General features: G+C 30.9%; 1 protein-coding gene across 1 annotated transcript in view; it reads right to left on the bottom strand.

The window, feature by feature from the left end:
- Positions 1 to 644: 644 nt before the first annotated feature.
- The window catches only part of LOC107063752 (uncharacterized), a 260,720-nt gene continuing 239,736 nt past the window's right edge, over positions 645 to 21,628 (bottom strand). The window contains exons 9-12 of the mRNA XM_015315817.2: positions 18,760 to 18,905; positions 16,062 to 16,334; positions 11,217 to 11,420; positions 645 to 9,720 (exon numbers count right to left, since the gene is read on the bottom strand). Coding sequence (XP_015171303.1) covers positions 9,611 to 9,720; positions 11,217 to 11,420; positions 16,062 to 16,334; positions 18,760 to 18,905 — 733 coding nt within the window. The 3' untranslated portion in view covers positions 645 to 9,610. The remainder of the gene's footprint in view (positions 9,721 to 11,216; positions 11,421 to 16,061; positions 16,335 to 18,759; positions 18,906 to 21,628) is intronic.

Genomic DNA, 21,628 nt, shown 5'->3' on the forward strand with positions numbered 1-21,628 from the left:
CGAAAGAAACAGAGGGGGGGGGAAAGACTATGCGAGCGAGAAAAATGTTATTATAGATGAAAAAGATGGATGGTTAATTTTAATATATAACTGCGTTTTAAAAGAGCTGGACTTGTTAGGTTTGTATTAAAATTAATTCACATTCGAACTCGCGACGAGGAAAAAAGAAAAAAGAAACACATAAGAAACGACAAAAAAAAAAAAATAAAAATGCTTTCTTCTTGCGAATCAAAATGAAAAATAACATTTGAGAACGCGTGACATGACACACATACATTAAAAAAAAAAAAATTACATAATATACATATACGCTCTTTTGTACACTTTTCGCGCTATTTCTTACACAGGACGAGAGACACAGACCGTATATAAAGATATATACACACATATTATACAAAAAATAATTAAAAAAAAAAAAATAATATTAACAAAACAAAAAAAAATTATGTAAACGCGTGTAGAAAGAGAGAGACATCAAATATCACGAGTAATCATGCATTCTAATAATTAACAAAATACGCTAAATAAAAATTGTAATTTAAAAAATTGACGAAGACGCGCGACCATAAAGCGCAGGAAGTCTTAAAATGAGAAGTAAAAATTCTTTCTAACCAAAGAGTAATATTAGTGATGATTGTTGTTGAAAACAAAAAAAAAAAAAAAGAACAAAAAAAGAAAAGAAAAGAAAGGTCGATCATCATCGAGTACGCCATTATTATTACCGATAACGTTTCACGCCACGCCACGGAACCACGTATTTTTCTCTTTCCTGGCTTGTAGCGATCGATAGAAAATTATAATGGAAAAGGACCTGTAAATGTGTTTATAGAACACAAATGCCCGCCCCCCAACCTCTCCCCCCGCCACTGCAGATCGATGTATTATTATGGCAAACAAAAATGTCACCAACAGATATAAGGGAGAAAAAAGGAAAAATAGTTAAAAAAAAATTAAAAAGAAAAAAAAAAGAAATAAAATATAGACACAACTTCGCTTTAATGTCTTTGTGAATCCACTCGAACTTTTCTCTGAGTTGTTCACGTTCGACGTTCGAGACGATCTTCGCGTGACACACATATATATATATATAAAGATCTGATTTCAAAGTCTAGTTTGATTCATATGTAGACAGAAAAGGAAAGAAAGGGGAAGGAATGAAGACAAAATTCATGATCTTCTGAACGTCGATCGTTTAGTATTTTTTCAATGTAAAAGCGTGCGTTGATCCTTCAAAATCGTATTATTTTCTTTCGAAAAGAGTCGTTCGTAATTCGCTTCGATTAAGTAGTCATTCAAAGATTAGTCATTATAAAGTTAAGGATTTACTATATAATAGAAAAAAAAAAAAGATGGAAAAAACTCAAAATAATAATCGAGGCACATACGAACGATCATTGTATTATATCGTAGTAGTGAAATCAATTTTGAAAGAAGGAGGAATAACAGAAAAAAGAAAAAAAAATGAAAACGTCTTATACATATTTAATAGATAGTAAGTTCCTCTACCTGTCGTGCGTGAAACGCGTAAGGGATTATAATGATGATAATGATGCTGATGATCGAGGAAGAAAAAAAACTTATAAAAAAGATGAAAAAAAAAAAAAGCGAAAAAGAATTTGAGGAGGAGACTCATGTGTGCGTGTGTGTGCGTATGCGTGTGCGTGTGTGTATGTATGTGTGTGGTATCTCTTTTTGGTCCACGTAATCGTATCAACTATCGAGAACGAAAAAAATCTGTATCTGTGTCCGTAGACAGTGATTTAGTGAGTGTTTTGGTGCTGGCCACCAAGCTTAGATTATTAAAAAATTTAATTATAAGATTTACGAAGTACACGATTAGATTGTAAGCTGAAGAAAAAAAAATCAACTTAACGAAGTTTCTTAGGGCATAAGCAACGAGGTTATAAAGATTAATAATTATCTATTAACACAAAAGAACTGAGGTCAGGAAACCAAAAAATAAACAAGAATAAAAAAGAGTATAGCATGAAGGGAGAAAAGAAAGTAAAAAAGATAGAATAAAAAAAAAACAATGTAATTAACTTCGTTGTCGTCGTTAAGTGACGGAAGATCGAAAAAAAAGATAACAACTGGAAGTTAGTAGTAAAATTTAAAATGAATCGTCCGATGTGTCTGAGACGACGTTGTGTTAATTAGTTATCGTGGAATACGTTTAAGAGATAATTTTAATGATAATATAATGGAAACAATATCGTGAATGCGCAGGTACAATTTATTATGCACCCAAAACTTCCAAACTCTCATAATCGTTTTATCAATTGTTCATTACGAATGTAAAGAAAAAAAGGGCACGAACAGTATTAAAAATTAAAAAAGAAAATAGGTTAAACAACTAATAATGGAACAACAACAACAAAATTATGCCCTTTTAAAAAGCATTGAAAAGCGCGACGTTTTTATTCTTTCATTTCTTCGGGTGATTCGAGACTACTTTAGATTAATGACAATGTTTTACAAAGTGTGACAATTACCGATAACTTCCTGAGGAATGATAGTAAACACAGCGATGATGATGTTGATGATGATGATTTTTGACGATAATAATGGATGACAATGATGATAATGATGATGATGATGATAATGATAATCACGGTGACAAGAAAAAATTAAAAATACAACGTGTTTGATTGCTGGACAGTTAAATGAACATGTATTAATATCGTGTAACCCTCGTACGAAATATATGTGTAATAAAAACATATTTATTGTCGGAACTTGCTTTTTCTATGGGTCATTTCTTTCATTGCTCTAAATATTTCTTTTTCAATCACATTACCTTCCTTTTCCTTACTTCTAAGGTGATATATTTGAGAGAAAAAAAAAACGAAAAAGAAAAAACGTGGATCACAACATTTATCCAGATAGGACGAAATAAAACGATTACTTTGGCTTAATATTATTTGTAAATATATTATTGAGTAACATCTATAATATAATAATGAAAAACCATTTACATTAATAAGTATTATCGTAATATTTTAATCCGATAGTAAAACATTCAGTATGTAGAGATTTTTGGTGGCTTTTAAGCGTGGATTTTTTTGTTCTTATTCTTGTTGTTTATTTTTTTTTTTTTATTTTCATTTTCTTTTTAGTATAATAGTACCTTTTTAATCGAGTCTGACAGTGCAGAGAAAACTTGTACCAATTTTTTTTCTAATTCTTTCACCATTTCTTCATTAATCTTAATCTTTCATCTTACCGATATTACGTACAACACGTACACATTTTTCTCAACATTCATTTCTCTTTCTTTCATAAACACACATTTCTGTTTTCTTTCTCTCTCTCGCTTTTTATTTCTCTCGAACGTACCAATATGCACGCATACATACACACACACACACATACACTTTTCTATTTACTTTAATATAGTCCGCGTGAAGTTCGTTCGCGAGATAAAGCTGATATAACTTTTTTGGTAAAAAATGTATTCATCATAAGAGAGATTATCCATTCGTACCTTTTCACGATCACAATGAAATGTTTTATTTACTTTCCACTCATATATAGTCGAACCTGGCATACTCTTTATAACCCATGTACAAAATCGTTAAAGATCACCACCGATCGTACTCCATATCTTTCGCATTATTTTTTCTTTCTTTCTTTATTTTGTTATAATAAGACTAAAAGACGGTAATAATCGTTGTGTCACGTTCTACAGGCAGTCGTGCGTGAATGTCTGTATATGTGTTTTGTATGTGTGTGTATGTGTATATTTATATATATATATTTATATGCATGTGTATGTTCCGACACTAGATTTTAACGCGAAACGACGAGCAAGATAATTAAATTACATTCACAGTAATTTTCAAAATTAGGAATCATTGCGTTAGTTTTTTTCGTATTTTAATATCTTTCTCTTATATTCTATCCTTTTCTCTCTCATTCTATTCTTTTCTTTTATTTCTTTTTTTTGGAATCAAATTATTAAAGCTTGAGGTTGTGAGTTTGCAAAAGATAAGGAACATTGATTTGGTTTTTTTTTGTTTTCCTTCTACTTTATCATTTCAAATTTCTCTCTTTGCTGATAAACGATCGTGTAGCCTTTTCTTATATTCACGCAATGTATTAACTCTGGCGTAAGCTATGTAACAAAATAAATAGGAGACAGACTCATGATAGCAATTGTGGTTTTTTTGAAACAGCCAAGTAAACGTGCATCGATGAATATCTCGCTAAGAAAGCCATGTGCTCTTAGTACTTATTGTTTAGTTATGTACCTTTTAAAGCAAGCGATGATTCGCATATTACAATTATATATGCTATTCTTGTTCGTTTTTTATTTTTATATTTTTTTATTATTTTTAAATCGAACGTAAGTATTTTTAAAAGAATCATCTTTCGTTTTCTCCACCCTAAGGAAGGATTTCTTTGTTTTTTTTTTTTTTGCCAAAATAAAATACATCCGGTTTTGTAACGCGACCACGAACATTTAACACTAAACTTATCGATAGTTAATTTCTATTTATTTATACTATAATCGTCCAAACGATTGATCTTCAAATAATAATTCAAAGATAGTCAATTTTGTATTGTCTTGAATAAATAACAATTATTTTTAAATATTAATAAAATGATATTTACAATTGTAATTAAAATTAAAGAAGATTGCAAATAAAAAAAAAAAGATAAAGCTTTACAATTAAATGTAATAATATAATTTTCCGTGATAAGTTTAGTGTTAAGATTGGATTTTATTTATGTGCGATCGTGCTATTACAATGCGAATCATATAATTTTTTTTTTATTCTTCGATGCTTTTCAAAGTTTATCATTCATTGACGAACTTATTCGATCGTTTTTACTTTCTTAACTTTACAACAATAAAAACATAGTATATATACATATAATATATAATATTTATATATATATATACTTTTTTTTTTAATATATTTTATAATTTTAATATTTTTGTATATCTGTATAACTATATAACCCTCGATATAAATACCCTGAAATCTACATTCTTTCATTCTTTTTTTTCTTTTATTTCTCTCTCTCTCTCTCTCTTTCTTTTTTTCCTTTCATCCTGCTTTATCTTTTTTCTCTTTTCTTTATACAGGAATGATTAGTATAACACGACCGTGCTACGATCAACGTACGCCTCGAAAACACGTTGTTTGTTCTCCGTTTCTACTCGATCCCTTTTTTTAACTACATCTATTATTTACATATCGAATCAAATATTTTGTCGATTCGCGAATTAAACGGAAATCGAGTTTAGTTATTTAAAACGAAAGATTTCGGAAGAAAATCCGTCACTTTTAAACAGTTCATTTTCTTCGTAACGGACGACTGCGTTTTTTTTTTTATTTATTTTATTCGATCGATAACAAAGATCGCTTTAATCGCTCACTTTTTTTCTTTTCTTTTCTTTTTTACTTTTTACGTGCAATTCGACGATTTGCCATATCATTAAAGTTTTTTAAATTAAAATTGATAGCACTTAAAAATATGTATTATAGTACTACTACTTTGTCGTGGTTTCGCGAATATTTAAAGTTTCTTATTTATCATTTTTTTCTCTTTCAAATCTTACACACACAACACACACACACACACACACGTATTCTTTAGTTTTGTTTCTTGGATTTTCTTTCTTTTTCTTTACAAATTGGTAGATAGTTTTTTTCTTATCATAGAAGAAAAACAATCGTCCGTCTTTCTAATTTTTTTCTACGAGATATTAACGTTTATTTTTTTTTTTTTTTTTAATCTCTTTCCATTTCTCTTTTCGTTCTACATACCGTATATTATAGATATGTCGCTTATTTTTTTTTTCTTGCAAATTGTCTTCATAAGTCGAGATTTATACGGCGAGACGATCGAGACGAGTATCGTCGTCACCGTTGCAGTTGTCGTCGTTATAATTCGAAAAACGATTAAAAAATTTCATCATTTTTCTTATTTTTTTATCTTATTGGCCGTGCTATATCTATATATATATATTATATTTATAATATAATACGTACGATCAAGTGTTTAGCGGATTCGTTTGTTTTTTTCTTTTTTATTATTTTTTCCTTTTTTTATTTATTATTTATACAGAAAGGTGCATTATATTCTTAATTTTTTACAGATATCTTATAATCTAAAATAATTTTTATACATGTATGTATATTATTATAATATATTATTTATATATTTATATGTATATGTATGTATATATTTATATCTTTAAAACCGCTTAATCGTTAATGCAAAAGAAGAAATACGTATGTTTAGTAAAGAGCCTCCGCTTTAGTATCTTCAAAATGATATAATAATAATAATAATAATTACGTTGTTTTTGAATAAATATCTCTCATTAACTAAAATATCGATGATAATGAAAAATTGAAATTTGAGAAAATTAAATAAAACAAGCAAATGAACGAAGATCGATTTCCTCTTTTAATTTTCTTACTTATTCCTTTTTTTTCTCATTTTTTTTCTATTTTTTTTTTTTTACATTATACTCACAAAAATCTAAATTGAAGCACGCGGATTAAGTACACTCGAACTCTTTAATTATTTTACTTCTTTTTTACGTCTTTTTTTTTTCTTTTTTTCATTTTTTTTTTTATTTCAAATGTAACGTATCCTTCGTCGTCACTCGAAATTGCGAATGTGGCAGAGAGAGTAAAGTATTACATGGTACCCTTAAAATATGTATTATAAATTTTCTTTTCGCTTTCATCATCATCATCATCATCATCATCATCATCATCATCATCCCTTTTTTCGTTTTTTTCGTAAAATCTCTCTTTCATTCCATATCTCTTTCATACTCGCATACACACACACACATATACACGCGTGCAAGTTCTGTTCTTCCATCTTTCTCTCTCTCACTCATTCCTTCTCTCTTACTCTCTTTCTCTCTCTGTATTTTTTTTTCTTTCTGTCGCTTTTTCTCATTTCTCTCGGTCGACTATCAACGCATTCACGTAATATTGGCCCCAGCACCCTTGTTTTTATAATACATCAATTTATATAACATTCTGTTCGTTCAACACGATGCACTCTCAATTTATTTTTTCTATCTCTCTCTCTCTCTCTCTTTCTCTCTTCTCTATTCTTTCTTTCTTTCTTCCTTTCTCTACATGAATAGGAAATATTATTTATCGGAATATGGAATATTTCTGAATCTGACGCAATTCTAGAATAGAAATCATAATTTATGTTCATCGGATAAAAAAAAAATAAAAAAATGGAAAGAGAACCAAATCTGAGGGATTCTTGCCAAATAATCTCTTATAGAGGAAATCGATCGATTAAAAGGGTGGGGGGGGGGTCGATGAGAAGAGGGAAGAGAAGAAAAATATAGTAAATATTTCTATACATATGTAATATAACAATACAAATACATAGATTTCTGATGATTACTCGACGTTCGAATTTTCAACATTCAATTATGTATTTGTTTTTCTTTTTCTTCTTATTATTATTTTACTTCGTTACTAAATATATTTTGAGCTATACTTGTGTAAAGCGAAAAAAAATATAAAATAATATATATAAATATTATATATATAATTATAATATAGATAAATATTATATATATATAATTATAATATATATAATATATATGAATGAAATAAAAAATATAAAATAATATATATTATATATAAATATATAATTGATATATATTATATAAATATTATATGTATTAAATTATATATTTATTTAACATAACGTTCGACAGAAAAAAAAGGTAATGGTCATTTATGTATTATTTGAAAAATAGAAATAAAATATAGGTAACAGCACACGGGTTGGTTGCAGGTACACAAGTATAATATAATATGTGTTTTACGTCGAATCGAAATTGCTACGAAATTACGAAAGGGAAGTTACTCGAGCAAGTTACCACTATGGGAGTAAAAGCAAATCGTAACGTAGCGGAAAAATCAGATTTCCAACGAAGGTATGAGCACGGAATATATGACCGTGTTACCAATGGGAGTGAAATCGAAGTGAACTGGGAGTAAACCAGAATCGAATTTACCATCCTACACCCTACACTCACTCACTCACTTACTCCTTCTTTCTATCTCATTCATTCTTTACACTCACTCACTCTCTCTCTCTCTCTCTCACACACACTCACTCACTTTTTTCTACGCCAAGCGAGAGCAAAATAAAATCACGCCGAATCTCTTGACCTTGTTGCTCTTATTCGTCTTTTTTTTTTACTTTTATTTTTATCTTAATGTTTTTATTTCTTTTTTTTGTTTCTTTCCTGTCCTGTTTTATCGCTCTCGTAATTCCTATGCGTACACGTTTATTATCATTTAATTTTATTTTATATGTATCTATACTTATTGTAATAAATAATTCTTCGTAAGATTCGAACAAACTAGCATGTAGAATATTTTCAATTTACTTTCGTTATTATTACAGAACCTATTTTATTTTTTATTTTTTCCCCCTATTTCTCGTCGTTTTACTTCGATTTATCAATAATGCAAACGTTAGAATCACCGTTCTATTGAATAGTTTACGATCCAAATCGATAATAGCCGGTGATCGCGTTACATACAACTAATTCTTTCCTTTTATAACGAAATCGAATGTACTGCTGATATCGGATTTTTCTTTTTGCACAATAGCACACAGAGAGTGAGAGAGAGAGAGAGAGAGAAAAGGGAGAGAGAGAAAGAGAAAGAGAGAGAAAGAGAGAAGAAAAATCAAATAAAATAAAATAAATAAAAGATAAAATAAAAATAAAAAAGAAAAAAATAGATAAAAAGAAAGAAGAAAGAGGGAGGGGAGAATAGATCTTTTTAACTTTTCCTCGTTGGATGAACGTTTTTTTTTTGCGTTATTCTATTGAATTTTCCTGCAAAAAAAAGCCGGTGCTGCATCGTCGTTTTACGATTCTGCCACATTCGTAGCGAATGTTAAATATTTAATTATAAGTAATAACAATAATAGATATTATTGATAAGTAGTAATGTTAAATGTTAATAGAGATGTTATTTTATCGATGTAAATAAATAAATAAATAAATAAATAAATAAATAAATAAACAAATAAATAAATATATAAGTAAATAAATAAATTATGCATACACAGCTTGCGTCCACGTTCTTCACACGATATATTTTTTTTTTTTATCTCTTTCATCGTTTCAATTTTTCTACTTTTTTTTTCATCATCCTTATCATTGTTTCCTTCATTCAAATATCTTTTTACGATGCACAAAGTGCTATTATTATTCCTTAATTACTAAAAAAATTGATTATTACATATACTTTCTTCCTTTCGTTTTCTTATTTCACTCGCGAGTTGATAATAATAATAATAATAATAATAATAATAATAATAATAATAATAATAATAATAATAATAATAATAATAATAATGATAATAATAATTATTATAATAATTATAATAATAATAATAAGTAATAATATTTAATTATCTGTTTCTTTTTTCTTCTCTCTTTTACTATCTTTTTATTTGGTTACTCTTTCTCTTTTGTTTCTTTCACATTAGTTTGTAAAATTCGTCGCATCGTCCATCGAAAAAAGATTTTCTTCCAAATTTAAAACTATACAGCCACTCGCGAACGGCGCTTCAAGGTTCAGTGGCATCACCTCGCGATGTATCTACCAAAGAGGATGCTGCTGAGGACGATGATGACCACGGTAGTGGACACGTGTGACCTCCACGACGATGCCGACGAGATGTCGTCGCATTGAACTGCAAACAACAGGAACAAATATGTATCTATTGTATATTGCACATATTGTATCTATCACTAGCAATAGATCACACTTACCAAATATCTATCTACCTTATACGTACATCTACTATATACATATATACATATATACATCTTTTATTTTTGAACACATACAATACGTGTGTCTGTTGTAAATGTTCGCTTTATGAACGAGCAACAACATAGCCAACTAACGCAACGGACAAATCAATTTTAAACGAACGTATCGTTGCAAAATCGTGATGGAGAGTATGAATACATGTTCGTAAAATTATTGGACGGACAGCTTTCTCGTTACAATCATATACATATGACGTACATACGTGTCATAAAATATAACGCGTGAGAAGTACTTCAATTGACTTTCCCTTCCCCTTTCTGTCTTTATTTATTTATTTATTTATATTATGTATTCGTGTATATTGTATATATATAATATATATGTAATGTATTCATTTTTTGAATAATCGATTTTCTCTAAAGCGATATCGAATATGATACTCAATAAATGTAGCTGCGTTTAAACGTTAACATATTATTTACATAATTGTAAAATTTTTCATATAAAAATTTTTTGTAAAAAAAAAAAAAATAAAAAGAAAAAAGGTAACAATTTCGAATCACATGTTACGTGAAATACTTTCTGACAAAATGAATTTCAAGTATGTATTTTAACTTATATCTTCTTCTATTTCGGTTGACACATGAACGTTTATACCATGCTGAAACTACGAATGAACGTATGAAGATGTGGCACGACCATAAATTTACTCAGCGAGATCAAGCTGTGTACAAACACGCGAATATTCGCGTTTGAAATTATATGCATACGTGCGGTGTAGATTTCGTCATTGCGAACAGAATTATTTTCCGAGAAATAAAGAGAGAAATAGAGAGAAATAGAGAAATAGAAAAAAAGAGAGAGAGAGAGAGAGAGAGAGAGAAAATGTTTAAGGAAAAATGAAAAAAGATTTGATAATTTGAAATTCAAATGATACGACGATATGAAATCTTTTCACGAGATACTATCGATGATTTTAACATTTTATTTGAAAATAAATAAATGAAAGTAAAAAAATAAAATAAAAGTAGAAATAAAAATATTATAAAAGAAAAATATCATCAAGTGTGTCAGTTTTCCTTGTTTAACCTTTTAAGCATTACGCGCCACTATAGTGGCTTTCGCGGATAACATCTTTTATTATATATTATACCTCATTTTATTATTAATTATTAAAGTAAATCGTTTAAGTAAAATATATGTGTATCATTTCTTTGAGAAAAATTATAATTTAATTATGAAAAGCTTTGTTAAAATGTATTCGTGTAAAGAACAGCTTTTATTTGTTAAATCGATCGTAATTTTATCGTTTACACGTAATTCTTGTTGAATCTGCCGTACGGAGAAAGTACCCCCCCCCCCTTAAGACGTTAAACTTTATTTCAAATTTTATCAAATTTTTGTAATGCTTACCATAGGAAGTGAGGTTAACTTGCCAAGAAACAGAATGCCGATGTGAAGCTCTCGGACATGATGCAAGATGACCCGTTACAGAAAGTTCTCCATCTCTAGTCGTTGCAGCAGATGCATTGTAAACGAGACAATAACGGCCAACATCGGTACTCGCCACCAAGTAAGCTGTGTCGTTTTCGATCCAGGTTCCATGACACAAATACTCTGTGAAAATTAAACAAAATATGAGACTTATTAAAATTTGATATCTTTGAAAAGCAGTTTATTCTGAATTTCTTGTTCAGGTCATGTATGTGATATGTTTACTATTCATATATTGGACATATGCAAATAATACAATTCACGTGACTTAAATAAAAAGTCTACGTAAATCAATTTGACAAAACATGTTGAACATGTTTCGTTGAATTACTCCAAATGAATAATTATAATAAAGTGAGTTTTCACATTGTTTTTATATTATTATTATTTTTTTTTCTTATAAATATGAATTAATATATATTTTTGAAATAAAATATTTGATTTATTTCGAATTAACATTTTAAACAAAATCTAAGTAAATTTTAATTCTTCTAACAGAACGTATTTAATCAATAATTAATCATTTAAATTGATTCAATAGAAAAAACAAATATACATTGTTTATAGTTTAAACGTTAAAAAAAAGAAAAAAATAAGAAATGATAAATTAAAAAATTTCAAATAGGATTCAAGAGGTAAAACATTCTAGCAATTCAGTTCGCCCGTATTCGACGGCTCGAAAAGATAGCAAAGTCGTAAATCGTTCGATATGGGTCGCGACAATTCGAGCGAGTACACCTGATCGAAGTTGAGAGTCTACGAAGGGAAAATTTACAGCGGCGCTCATCGAAACTCTTACTATCTCTTTCTTTCTTTCTTTCTATCTTTCTCTTCTTAACTTTTATTCTTCTCTTCTTATCGATATAGCACTCTTTCAGCTTTGTGTACGTAGAAAATCGGTATCAGCAAGCGTTCGAGAAACTAATAACGTGGTTCACCTTATTTCTCTTTCCTTCTTTCTTTCTCTCTCTTCTTTTTTTTCTTCTACTTTTACCCATTTCACTGAGAAAACCGTAAGAAACTTAGATCGGTAGAAATGTGCAGCTAGAGTTCTCACTTCACGGATCTCATCGAATCGAAATCCACATTCGATTTTATCCAGAGTTGAAAGCTCCGAAGAAACAACTTTCGCCAAAGCCGATATTTGTTGAACGGTCGAGAAAAGTAGCCGACGTTTTCATGAACGAGAAAATTCGTCGTAATTGAAAAGTAGAACCGAAGGTGTAGAGAGTGGTGGGATGGTTATTGAGGGGGATGTGTAAGTTCGGTAAGAAATTTTTAAACTGGACAACTCGACCAAATGCAATATAAGATGCATTACGATTATTATTATTATTATAAAATAATAATGAGACATTATCGTTGGATCACAATTATTTCGTGAAAATAAATACAATTCTTGGAATCGATAAAACAAAATATAATATAATACTCGACATCAATTCATCGTAAATCGTGAACAACGTGAATTCTGCATGGTGTTGAATTGAGAGAAGGATAGAGATATAGTGATAACGACAGTGATCTAGAAATAGAGATAGTGAGAGTGAGAGAGAGAGAGAGAGAGAGAGAAATCAATTGTTTGTACGAAGTCTTAACAGCCATTTTGCTTTCCACTCGTTCCTCTCGTTACTCTTGTGTCGAGCACACATACACATTCAATTACGAAACGCGAGACACGAGGAGAGGAAAGAGGAGGCTCGAGTGCCTAAATCCCTGCTTCTGTCAACGCTCTACGATTCGTTCGCTCACTTGCTCACTATATACGGTCGAGAAAGAGAGAATCAACAAGAGAGAGTGAGAGAGAGAGAGAGAGAGAGAGAGAGAGAGAAAGAGACACAAAGCTCGTTCCGTTAAAATAATTCTAGAATCCAGATGCGAAACGTGGTTTGTCTTCTGTCTCAAGGCTCAAGTGCATTAATACCTCGAAGGATTATTGCGTAGGACCGTGATAAAGGTTATGCTACAAACCTGCTGTAAATTAACAACCAATCTTTATCATCTCTCCTTCCTTATCTCTCTCTTTCTCTTTCTCTCTTTCTTTTTTTACTCTTTAATATAAAGATAAGTGCATTTACAATGATACTAGGGATCATAAAGATGGATGAGTTTGAAAAAATAAAAAAACTTCATCTCTAACTTCCTCGTGACAATCTCATAAAGTAAATTAGCTCTGGGAATTGTTAAAACGATTCGGGTAAAGTTTAGTTGAAAATGGTCTTGTTTTACCTATATGTATAACATATGTTACCATGAAAGACTGAAATTGGGCAATGTAAAGATTGACATGGTCGTTTGGAATATTAATATATAAGAATTAACATTATTCAAAGGATATTAATATATTCGAAATATTAATGTATAAGAATAAACCTAAATACTCGAACTTTCATCGACATATTTGGTATGTATCGACAAACGATTATATGAATTTTAACATTCTTAAATTTCTGTTTTTTACAGTAATATGTATATAAAATATCATAAAAGAAAAAGTTATAATTCCTTTAACGATTAATCGGCAATTAATTACGATCCAGTAATACGTGTAATGATACGAATGATAAAAGAAATCGATATTATAGTAAAAATATAAATCAAACAAAAAAAAATATTAACCCTTTGCACTCGATGGCTCTGCTATGGAGACAATGAAGAAAAAAAAATTATAGTAAATTCAATTTAGTCTACAACATATCAACTATGACTTTTTTTTTAATGCGCATATATCATTTACTTATAATATGTGAATATGATTTTTTTTTTTTATAGAAATTGAGTTGTAGATAATATGAATGAAAAAGAACTTTTAGTGCAAAGTGTTAATAATCCTTTATTATCAAGAATCTTTTTAAAGATCTTTAATATAAGGAAAAAAATGTTATGTTATATTAAACGTGTTAAAGTGAAAGGCGACGATGTAATGTGATAATCATCGCTTAGTAAGTACGATGATTAAAATTGATTAGGTCGACTTCCAAAGTTGAGTTTCCTTCTCCCTCTCTTTCTCTCTCTCTCTCATTCTCTCTTTCCTTTGTTTCTCCAAAGCTCGTACAACGAAGCAACGAAACTAATTGACCGATACCCTTTTGGAGTTGGCGTCGACGTGCTTACAACTAAATAAAGCGAGAATTCTCTTGCGAGGAACGCGCCGACGCGTAGACCTTAGCGAAGCCGTCACGCCAGCGCCTTTCCTTCGACTAACTATCGTTGCTGCTTTCTCGATAACTTTACTTCGGAGTAAGAGTCAAGAGAGTCAGAGTCAGAGTCAGAGACAGAGACAGAGACAGAGACAGAGACAGAGACAGAGACAGAGACAGAGACAGAGACAGAAAGTTAGATCGAGAGAGACAGAGAGAGAGAGACATACAGAGAGAGAGAGAGAGAGAGAGAAGGAAGGAGAGAAAAGAGGGTTGTTATGCTTGAGGGTGAAACGGGTCGGGACAAGGGGTGTGAGCTGGAGCGAGTAATCCGATAAGATGTTCCTGGCGGACGTGTTCCACAGTCATAGTCGAACTCTTCCTTCTCACTCGAGCTCCTGCGGTGTCTGATCCATCCAACCTTCGTTCAAGTACGAGCAAAGTGTATAAAGAAAAAGGGAAAAGAGAAGATTCGATGATGAGAAAGAGAAAGAGAGAGAGAGAGAGAGAGAGAGAGAGAGAGAGAAAGAGAGAGGGCTTACATCGATTTCAAAGACTCAACGTCATACGTCTTACGTCAAAATATCGCTCTTCTTCTTCTTCCTTAACACCTCCTTTCTTCCTAACTTACTCATCTTTCTTTATATTTTTTCTCGATACACCTTTTAATACTTCACTTGTTAATGCTTACAATATTCAGACAACCTTTCAATCTATAAGCTTGCGTATGTAGTATTTATAGATTTTATGTTTAATTAATGTACCATCGATTATCAAATTTCATTTGAGACAGTCTGTGGGGATGCAAGGCAGAAAAAGGTATCTTACAAGAAAGTTTATAATGCAAATTTCTTGTGTCATATCGTATCCTAGGGTTTTGTTTAATACTAGATTTACGAATGTTTTGTTTACTATTTTTTAAAAACTTACAAACATTGTTTGAATGAAGAAGTGGGAAGAGGGAAGGGATTATCATGTACGTATATTTCATTACGGTATTAAAATTAAGCATATATTTTAAAAAAATAATATTTAAGTTTTATATATATATATATATATATATATATATATATATATATATATATATATATATATATATATATATATATATATAGAATCACAAAAAAATTTGGAATAAGTCAAATTGGCTCGATTCGTAAATCTGTTGTTAACAACATTCATGTAGAATACACAATACTTTCTCGTTTTTAAACGATGATGTATATTTTTTATAAATGAATAGATTTTTGAAAATAAAAAAAATAGAATCTATGCTAAATTTCGTTGTTATCTATGTTACACGTTTGCTATAAGTAACTTAAGTCCTTATTAATTCTTTAACCTCAAATGTATATAATTATTTGAAACAAAGTGAATATATTCGAGAAATGAACATACATTACATCTTTTAGATTGGAATTGTGTCAATAGTAATGCGAGGAATATATTTTTGTGGCATCGAAATTTCTATAGACAATGATCATGAGTAATAGAGAGAGAGATAGAAGATGTTGATCGTTTCACTCGGAAGATATTTCATTAAGAAAATATCTTCGAGTTAATTACTCGTGTAAACTGCACTAACGAAGATTAATGCTAAGGATAGAATACTAAAGGATCTTACCAGATAGAGCTTCGTCGCTGCAGGAGGTCGTAAACTCCATTCGATCGGGTGTCCTGCATCCAATGTCCAACCAACGAACTCTCTCGTGATGGCATCGCCTTGGGAACGGCGTCGACGTCACTCTAACGTTCTGTACTTTGACGACGTTTGCTATGCTTAACTCGCCGTCCACTTCGAGAGTATCCTCGACGTTGTCGGCACTGTGCCACTGCACCACGGAAACAATCTCGTAACGACCAAGGTACGGACATTGTCTTGTCATTGGATCCGATGCTAATGCGAGTTCATGAAAAAAAAAACAAACAGAGAAGAAAATATAAAAATAAAATGAAAATACAAATACTAGACGTTTTATATCGATTGCAAAATATTTTTAATACATTGTTCCATTCATTTTGTTTAATTAAAAGTAAAATAAATGTTAGTTAAATATATATTTTATGAGATATTTTTTTTTATACACGTTCGTTTATCATTTAATAATTTTGAAATTATACGTTATTTCAATGTACATACATTTTATTTATAATATTGATAAAAGAGAGATATATTATGTATGTTACTTGTTTTCCATTTGTCATGATTTTATAAAACTAATATAAAAAAAAAGAATTATTTTTTGAATATAAATTATTTTTAAATGACCTCCTACACATTTCGAACGATGCACTCACGTATTCTGGTAACAATATTTTTCATGACCCATATATACATATGGTTGCCGGTATGGTTTCTAATAGAGTTTCTGAAAATTCGTATCATTTTAGTATCTCGTGTTCTGTTAATAGACAGTACAGCGTTGATTAAAGTTCACATTGGTTAAAGTCAACCACAAGTTATCCTTACTTTGTGACAAAATTCTATAGTGTACATTGATCTAGATGGAAAACATTAGTAACGGTATTATTTTCAACAAATAATCCTTTCCTTGATACTACAATAAATAATAAACATGTCAATCTCACATTTATCAATATCACAAATTAAATGTATATATATTTATATACATTGAAAAACACATAGTACAAATAGTTATAGATGAACATTCTATACGAGTACGATGTTCTGATTATAAAAAGAAAAAAAAAGTTTCTAGTTCTTGATATTCTCGAGATTCAAATTTCACGACTGAAAAGTTCTAGGTTCCAAAGCTCCCGACCATATTTCCTTCATGCATTTCTACTTTTAACCCAACTACAACATAGAACGGAATTTATTCGTTTGCGCACGCTATCTTCCGCGTATTTGTACGTCGAAAGTTAGAGAAAGATAGAGAGAAATAAAAATATAGAGAAAGAAAAAAGATAGATAGATAGAAAGAGGGAGAGAGAGAGAGAGAGAGAGAGAGAGAGAGAGAGAGAGAATCGTAAGTATAGCTGTGATAAATTTGAAACGACCAGGTTCTTCGTAACGCTTTATGGAATCGAATAATGGCTATAACGATTTGAGATTCGTGAAAGAGAGAGAAAGATGTTACGTGTGCTCGTAAAATGTTGCGTGAATTGATTGTTAAAATTCCTAATACTTTGTAACTTTTCACGTGTGCACGTATAATACGTGTTCATACATATAATATATATATATATAGAATATATTCTTATTGAAATAAGTTAAAAGGTAAAAACATAACGCATACTGTTTACATTATGTTTTACTGTCGTATAAAGATTATACGATTGTTAAATATTTCAGTGCTTTTGTCAAATTCGATGATAGATACTGACAATGAGATAAAGTATTATCCTCGTTTAGTTTTTCTCTCTCTATCTCTCTCTATCTTTTTATCTTATGGTAGTCTTGGCATCGTTCATCGATCGATACCATACCCATACATATGTATGTATATACATGTATGTATACGTCCAAATAAGTTCGAACAAGGTGTATAGTTGGTGAACACGTTCCAGTTCGAGTTTTCCCTTGGATTAAGCGGGGTCGTCCCTCTAACGCCTCTTCAACATTGGTCCTCTTGACCCTCTTCTTCTTTTCGTACTCTTCAAAGAGATTATACCTTCTTGTTTCTTCTTTCCGTCTAACTTTACCTCACTCTCTTTCTCTCTTTCTCTATCTTTTTGTCCGTTCTTTTTTTCGGTCAACAACGGACTTGTTAGAAGGAAGAGGACAAATAAAGAACGACGATCGATATTTTTTTTTCTTTTTATCTCACAGCAAGGACTTTTGCAAGTTTGAGATTACTCGGAGTAAGACTGGGAGTAGTAGTAGTGATCAGTCGAGTGAGAAACACGTTTGCTCGATAACGGATAATAACGGAAATCGAGAAAGCCACGAAGTCAAACTCGAAGTTAAAAAAAGACGTTTCGGCAACTTACTCTGTCTATTTGTCTATCTGTTTCTCTCTCTCTCTCTCTCTCTCTTTTACGAACGAACGAACATTCAATTTACGGCTTACTATAAATTGCTTCGAAGCAAATCACTTCGAATTCGATTCGTGCTTGTCACAACACTTGAGAAAATCGTTTATTTAAGGTAGTATAATGTGTCGACTAGATGAGATAATAAAGAATAGACGAATCTTTTTTTTCTTTCTCTCTATCTTTCCATCTTTATCTCTATCTCAAATTCGTTTGGAATAATGAATCACTCCATTCCTCTCATTTCTCTTTTACCATACGAATATTCCAAGAGAAAATTTATTTCAGAACGATCCCTTCCCCCTCCTGACCCCTTTCTGACTTACTAATGAACGTTGTGAACGGTGTCGAATAAGAGTTAAATGTAGTCGAGTTGCACACGTCGTCCGGTTCCTTGCTCCATTTTGATAGTTGCATCTCCATCACGTGTTCGTCCCTTTTATGAAACATGATGCAAACGTAACCGTTTTCGCTGAAACAGACAATGAAAAAAGAATCATGTGGATTTTTAATATTAAACTTCATTGATTGGTTATGTCTTTTACGATTAGTTTTACTAATAATCTCAAAATGATCGATCTTCGAGAGATGTTACATTTAATTTAAAAGAAAAATAGAAGAAAAAAAGAAACAAAAAGAAACGGAAGAAAAGAAGGAAGGATGAAAGAAAGAAAGGAAAGAAAGAAATAAAAAGAAAGATGGAAAAAGGAATTAAACCGGATGGGTATGGGCCTTCGAGATGGAAGGGCATGGAAGAAGGGCATGGAGGAAGGGCATGGAGGAAGGGCATGGAGGAAGGGCGGAAGGATGTTAAATCTCCGCTTCTCTCCTCCAGGCTAGAAGGGAATTAAAGATTTCGTTTCGTTTAAAATTCTTCTCCCTCTTTCGTATAAACTCTCTCGTGATGCCACTCGTCGTCGTACACCAACGTGACTACGATGACACAACGACAACGACAAAGAGAAAACGACGACTACGACGACTACGATGACGACGACGACGACGACGACGACGACGACGAAGGACGACTTCACTGATAGCTGAAAAACTTTTAAACGATCTCGTTAAATAATTTTGAAATTCTATTTAAAATACTTCTATTCGCTTGAGAGTATTAAAATATTAGTTGGATGAGTTAAATTTTGTAAAGAACATTTACCTCTTTCTATATATATATATATATCATATAGGAGAAAAAAAGAGAGATAAAATGAGAAATAGAAATAAATATCTAACAAGTTCTGCTGGCCAGAATAATTGACTATATGGTAGACTCATATATAACGTAATTAATTTGTTACGCCGTTATATTAAATTCGCGCTATTGGAAATCGCATTAAATGAATATATTTCTCGCTATTTTTCTTTTTTCTTTTTTTATTTAAATAATTAACATATAAATATTTAAAAATTAAAATTTTGGTTTTTTTTAGCGAATTATTTTTAATAACGGTGTGTTTAAAATCACAAATTACAAAAAAAAAAATGAAAAGAAACAATTACGAAACAGAAAAAATCACTAACGATGAAAACAAAGAATATAAATCTCAATTAGGATTAATTTAATTTTTAAATACGGCGAATTCTCATATTTTATTGTATACGAACAAGAAATTCGTATTATAAATATCTTCAACGTCTTATTAAAATTTGTGCTTTATGAACTCGTCTACTGTATACGTGAATCATTAAAGAATGATTTGAAAAAAAAGAAAAAAAAATGGAAAGGACAACGGTAAGTATAAGTGTGTGATAAGCTTTTTTTCTTTCTTTTACCGAAAAGTGGCAAAAGTGCAAAGAATAATATAAGAGAAAAGTAAAAAAAAGAGAAAGAAAAAGAATTTGGTGGCGAGGAGAAGGAGGAGGAGAAGGGTGTGGGAGAGAAGGTTGGGGGTCAAAAAGAAACAAAAAAAAAAAAAGAATACGAGGATCCTAAATCTCTTGGCGAAGGTTTGAAACGGATTAAGATTTTATTTTATCGGTACGTTTCTTAACGGTCGAACGTTAACTTTAACGCAATTCTTTTACGAGAGTCGTCTTTACGACGAATCTGAAATCTCAAGTTAGAGTAAGAGTAAGAGTAAGATTTCGATTTAGTATAACGCGAGCGAGAGTAGTATGATGGCAAGTTGGCTACGACGAGCTTGCACATGAATGAGAAAATTTCATAGTAGGTATTATATAAACGCAAGTATGAAGGGATAATACGTAAGATGTCTCTATATACTTGCTTATACTTACATATGTGTTTGTTGCCACCGATAAAGAGAAACGGCGTTGAGCAGTTTAACATTGTAGTTACGTGAAATTTCGTAGGTCGTAAGTCGTTTCACGAGGCGGAAGGAACGATAAGTACGTATATTTGTCTTACGAGTTGTTCGACCTATGGAAAGAGAGGGGTGGAGGGAAGGAAGAGAAGGGATACTAAATTTGTATTACTTTCCGGTGCCGGTAAAATCGTGACATAATTCTACTCCTAGTTTTTTCTATGGTTTAAACCAAAAAAAAAAAAATGTAATAAAATAAAATATAAAAGATATAAAAATAAGTCAAATAGGAAAAGAAAAAAAAAGATACAAAATTACTTTTGTATTATGACTTTCGAAGTTTTCTAGACGTTGATGAATCCTCTTTGAATTTACGGCGGTCGATTTGAATGTAAACAAAAGTCGAAAAATCACTAACGATAAGAAAAAGTACAGGACTCTACGAAAGTACTTGTAAAAGTTACTCTTTTTATTTCTCTCTCTCTCTCTCTTTTTCTCATACTTATTCTTCCTTTCTTTTCCATCTCCTCGAGAGCAAAAGAAGTAAAATTCAACGAGTGAGCATTATAAAAAAAAAAAAAAGGAAAGAGACCTCTCGGATATGCGCGCGGTTTGTTATAATTTACTTCCCCGTTAACCAATATTCACTACTATCCAGTCCCGTGAAACTCGAGTCGTTTAACGTTCGAACGGTGAACGTATAACGAGTAAAAATATATTTCGATATAGATACATTTTGTATATATGTGAGTGTATGTACATGGATATGTATGTATGTATATGTATAGTAGATGCTTTTCACGATAGCTCTTGCTCGTTTCTCTCGTTTCGATGCTCGTTCGTTCCTGTTCGCGTTCATTCGTTGCTAAATTTTACGACCACCTTCGTCTCGATTACGGCTTCTTTTTGTATCTTTACCATCGGACAT

The sequence above is a fragment of the Polistes dominula genome, unplaced genomic scaffold (genome assembly GCF_049000335.1).
Source record: "Polistes dominula isolate Pdom_NZ unplaced genomic scaffold, Pdom_raw_medaka contig_25, whole genome shotgun sequence".
In the NCBI taxonomy this organism is placed as follows: domain Eukaryota; kingdom Metazoa; phylum Arthropoda; class Insecta; order Hymenoptera; family Vespidae; genus Polistes; species Polistes dominula.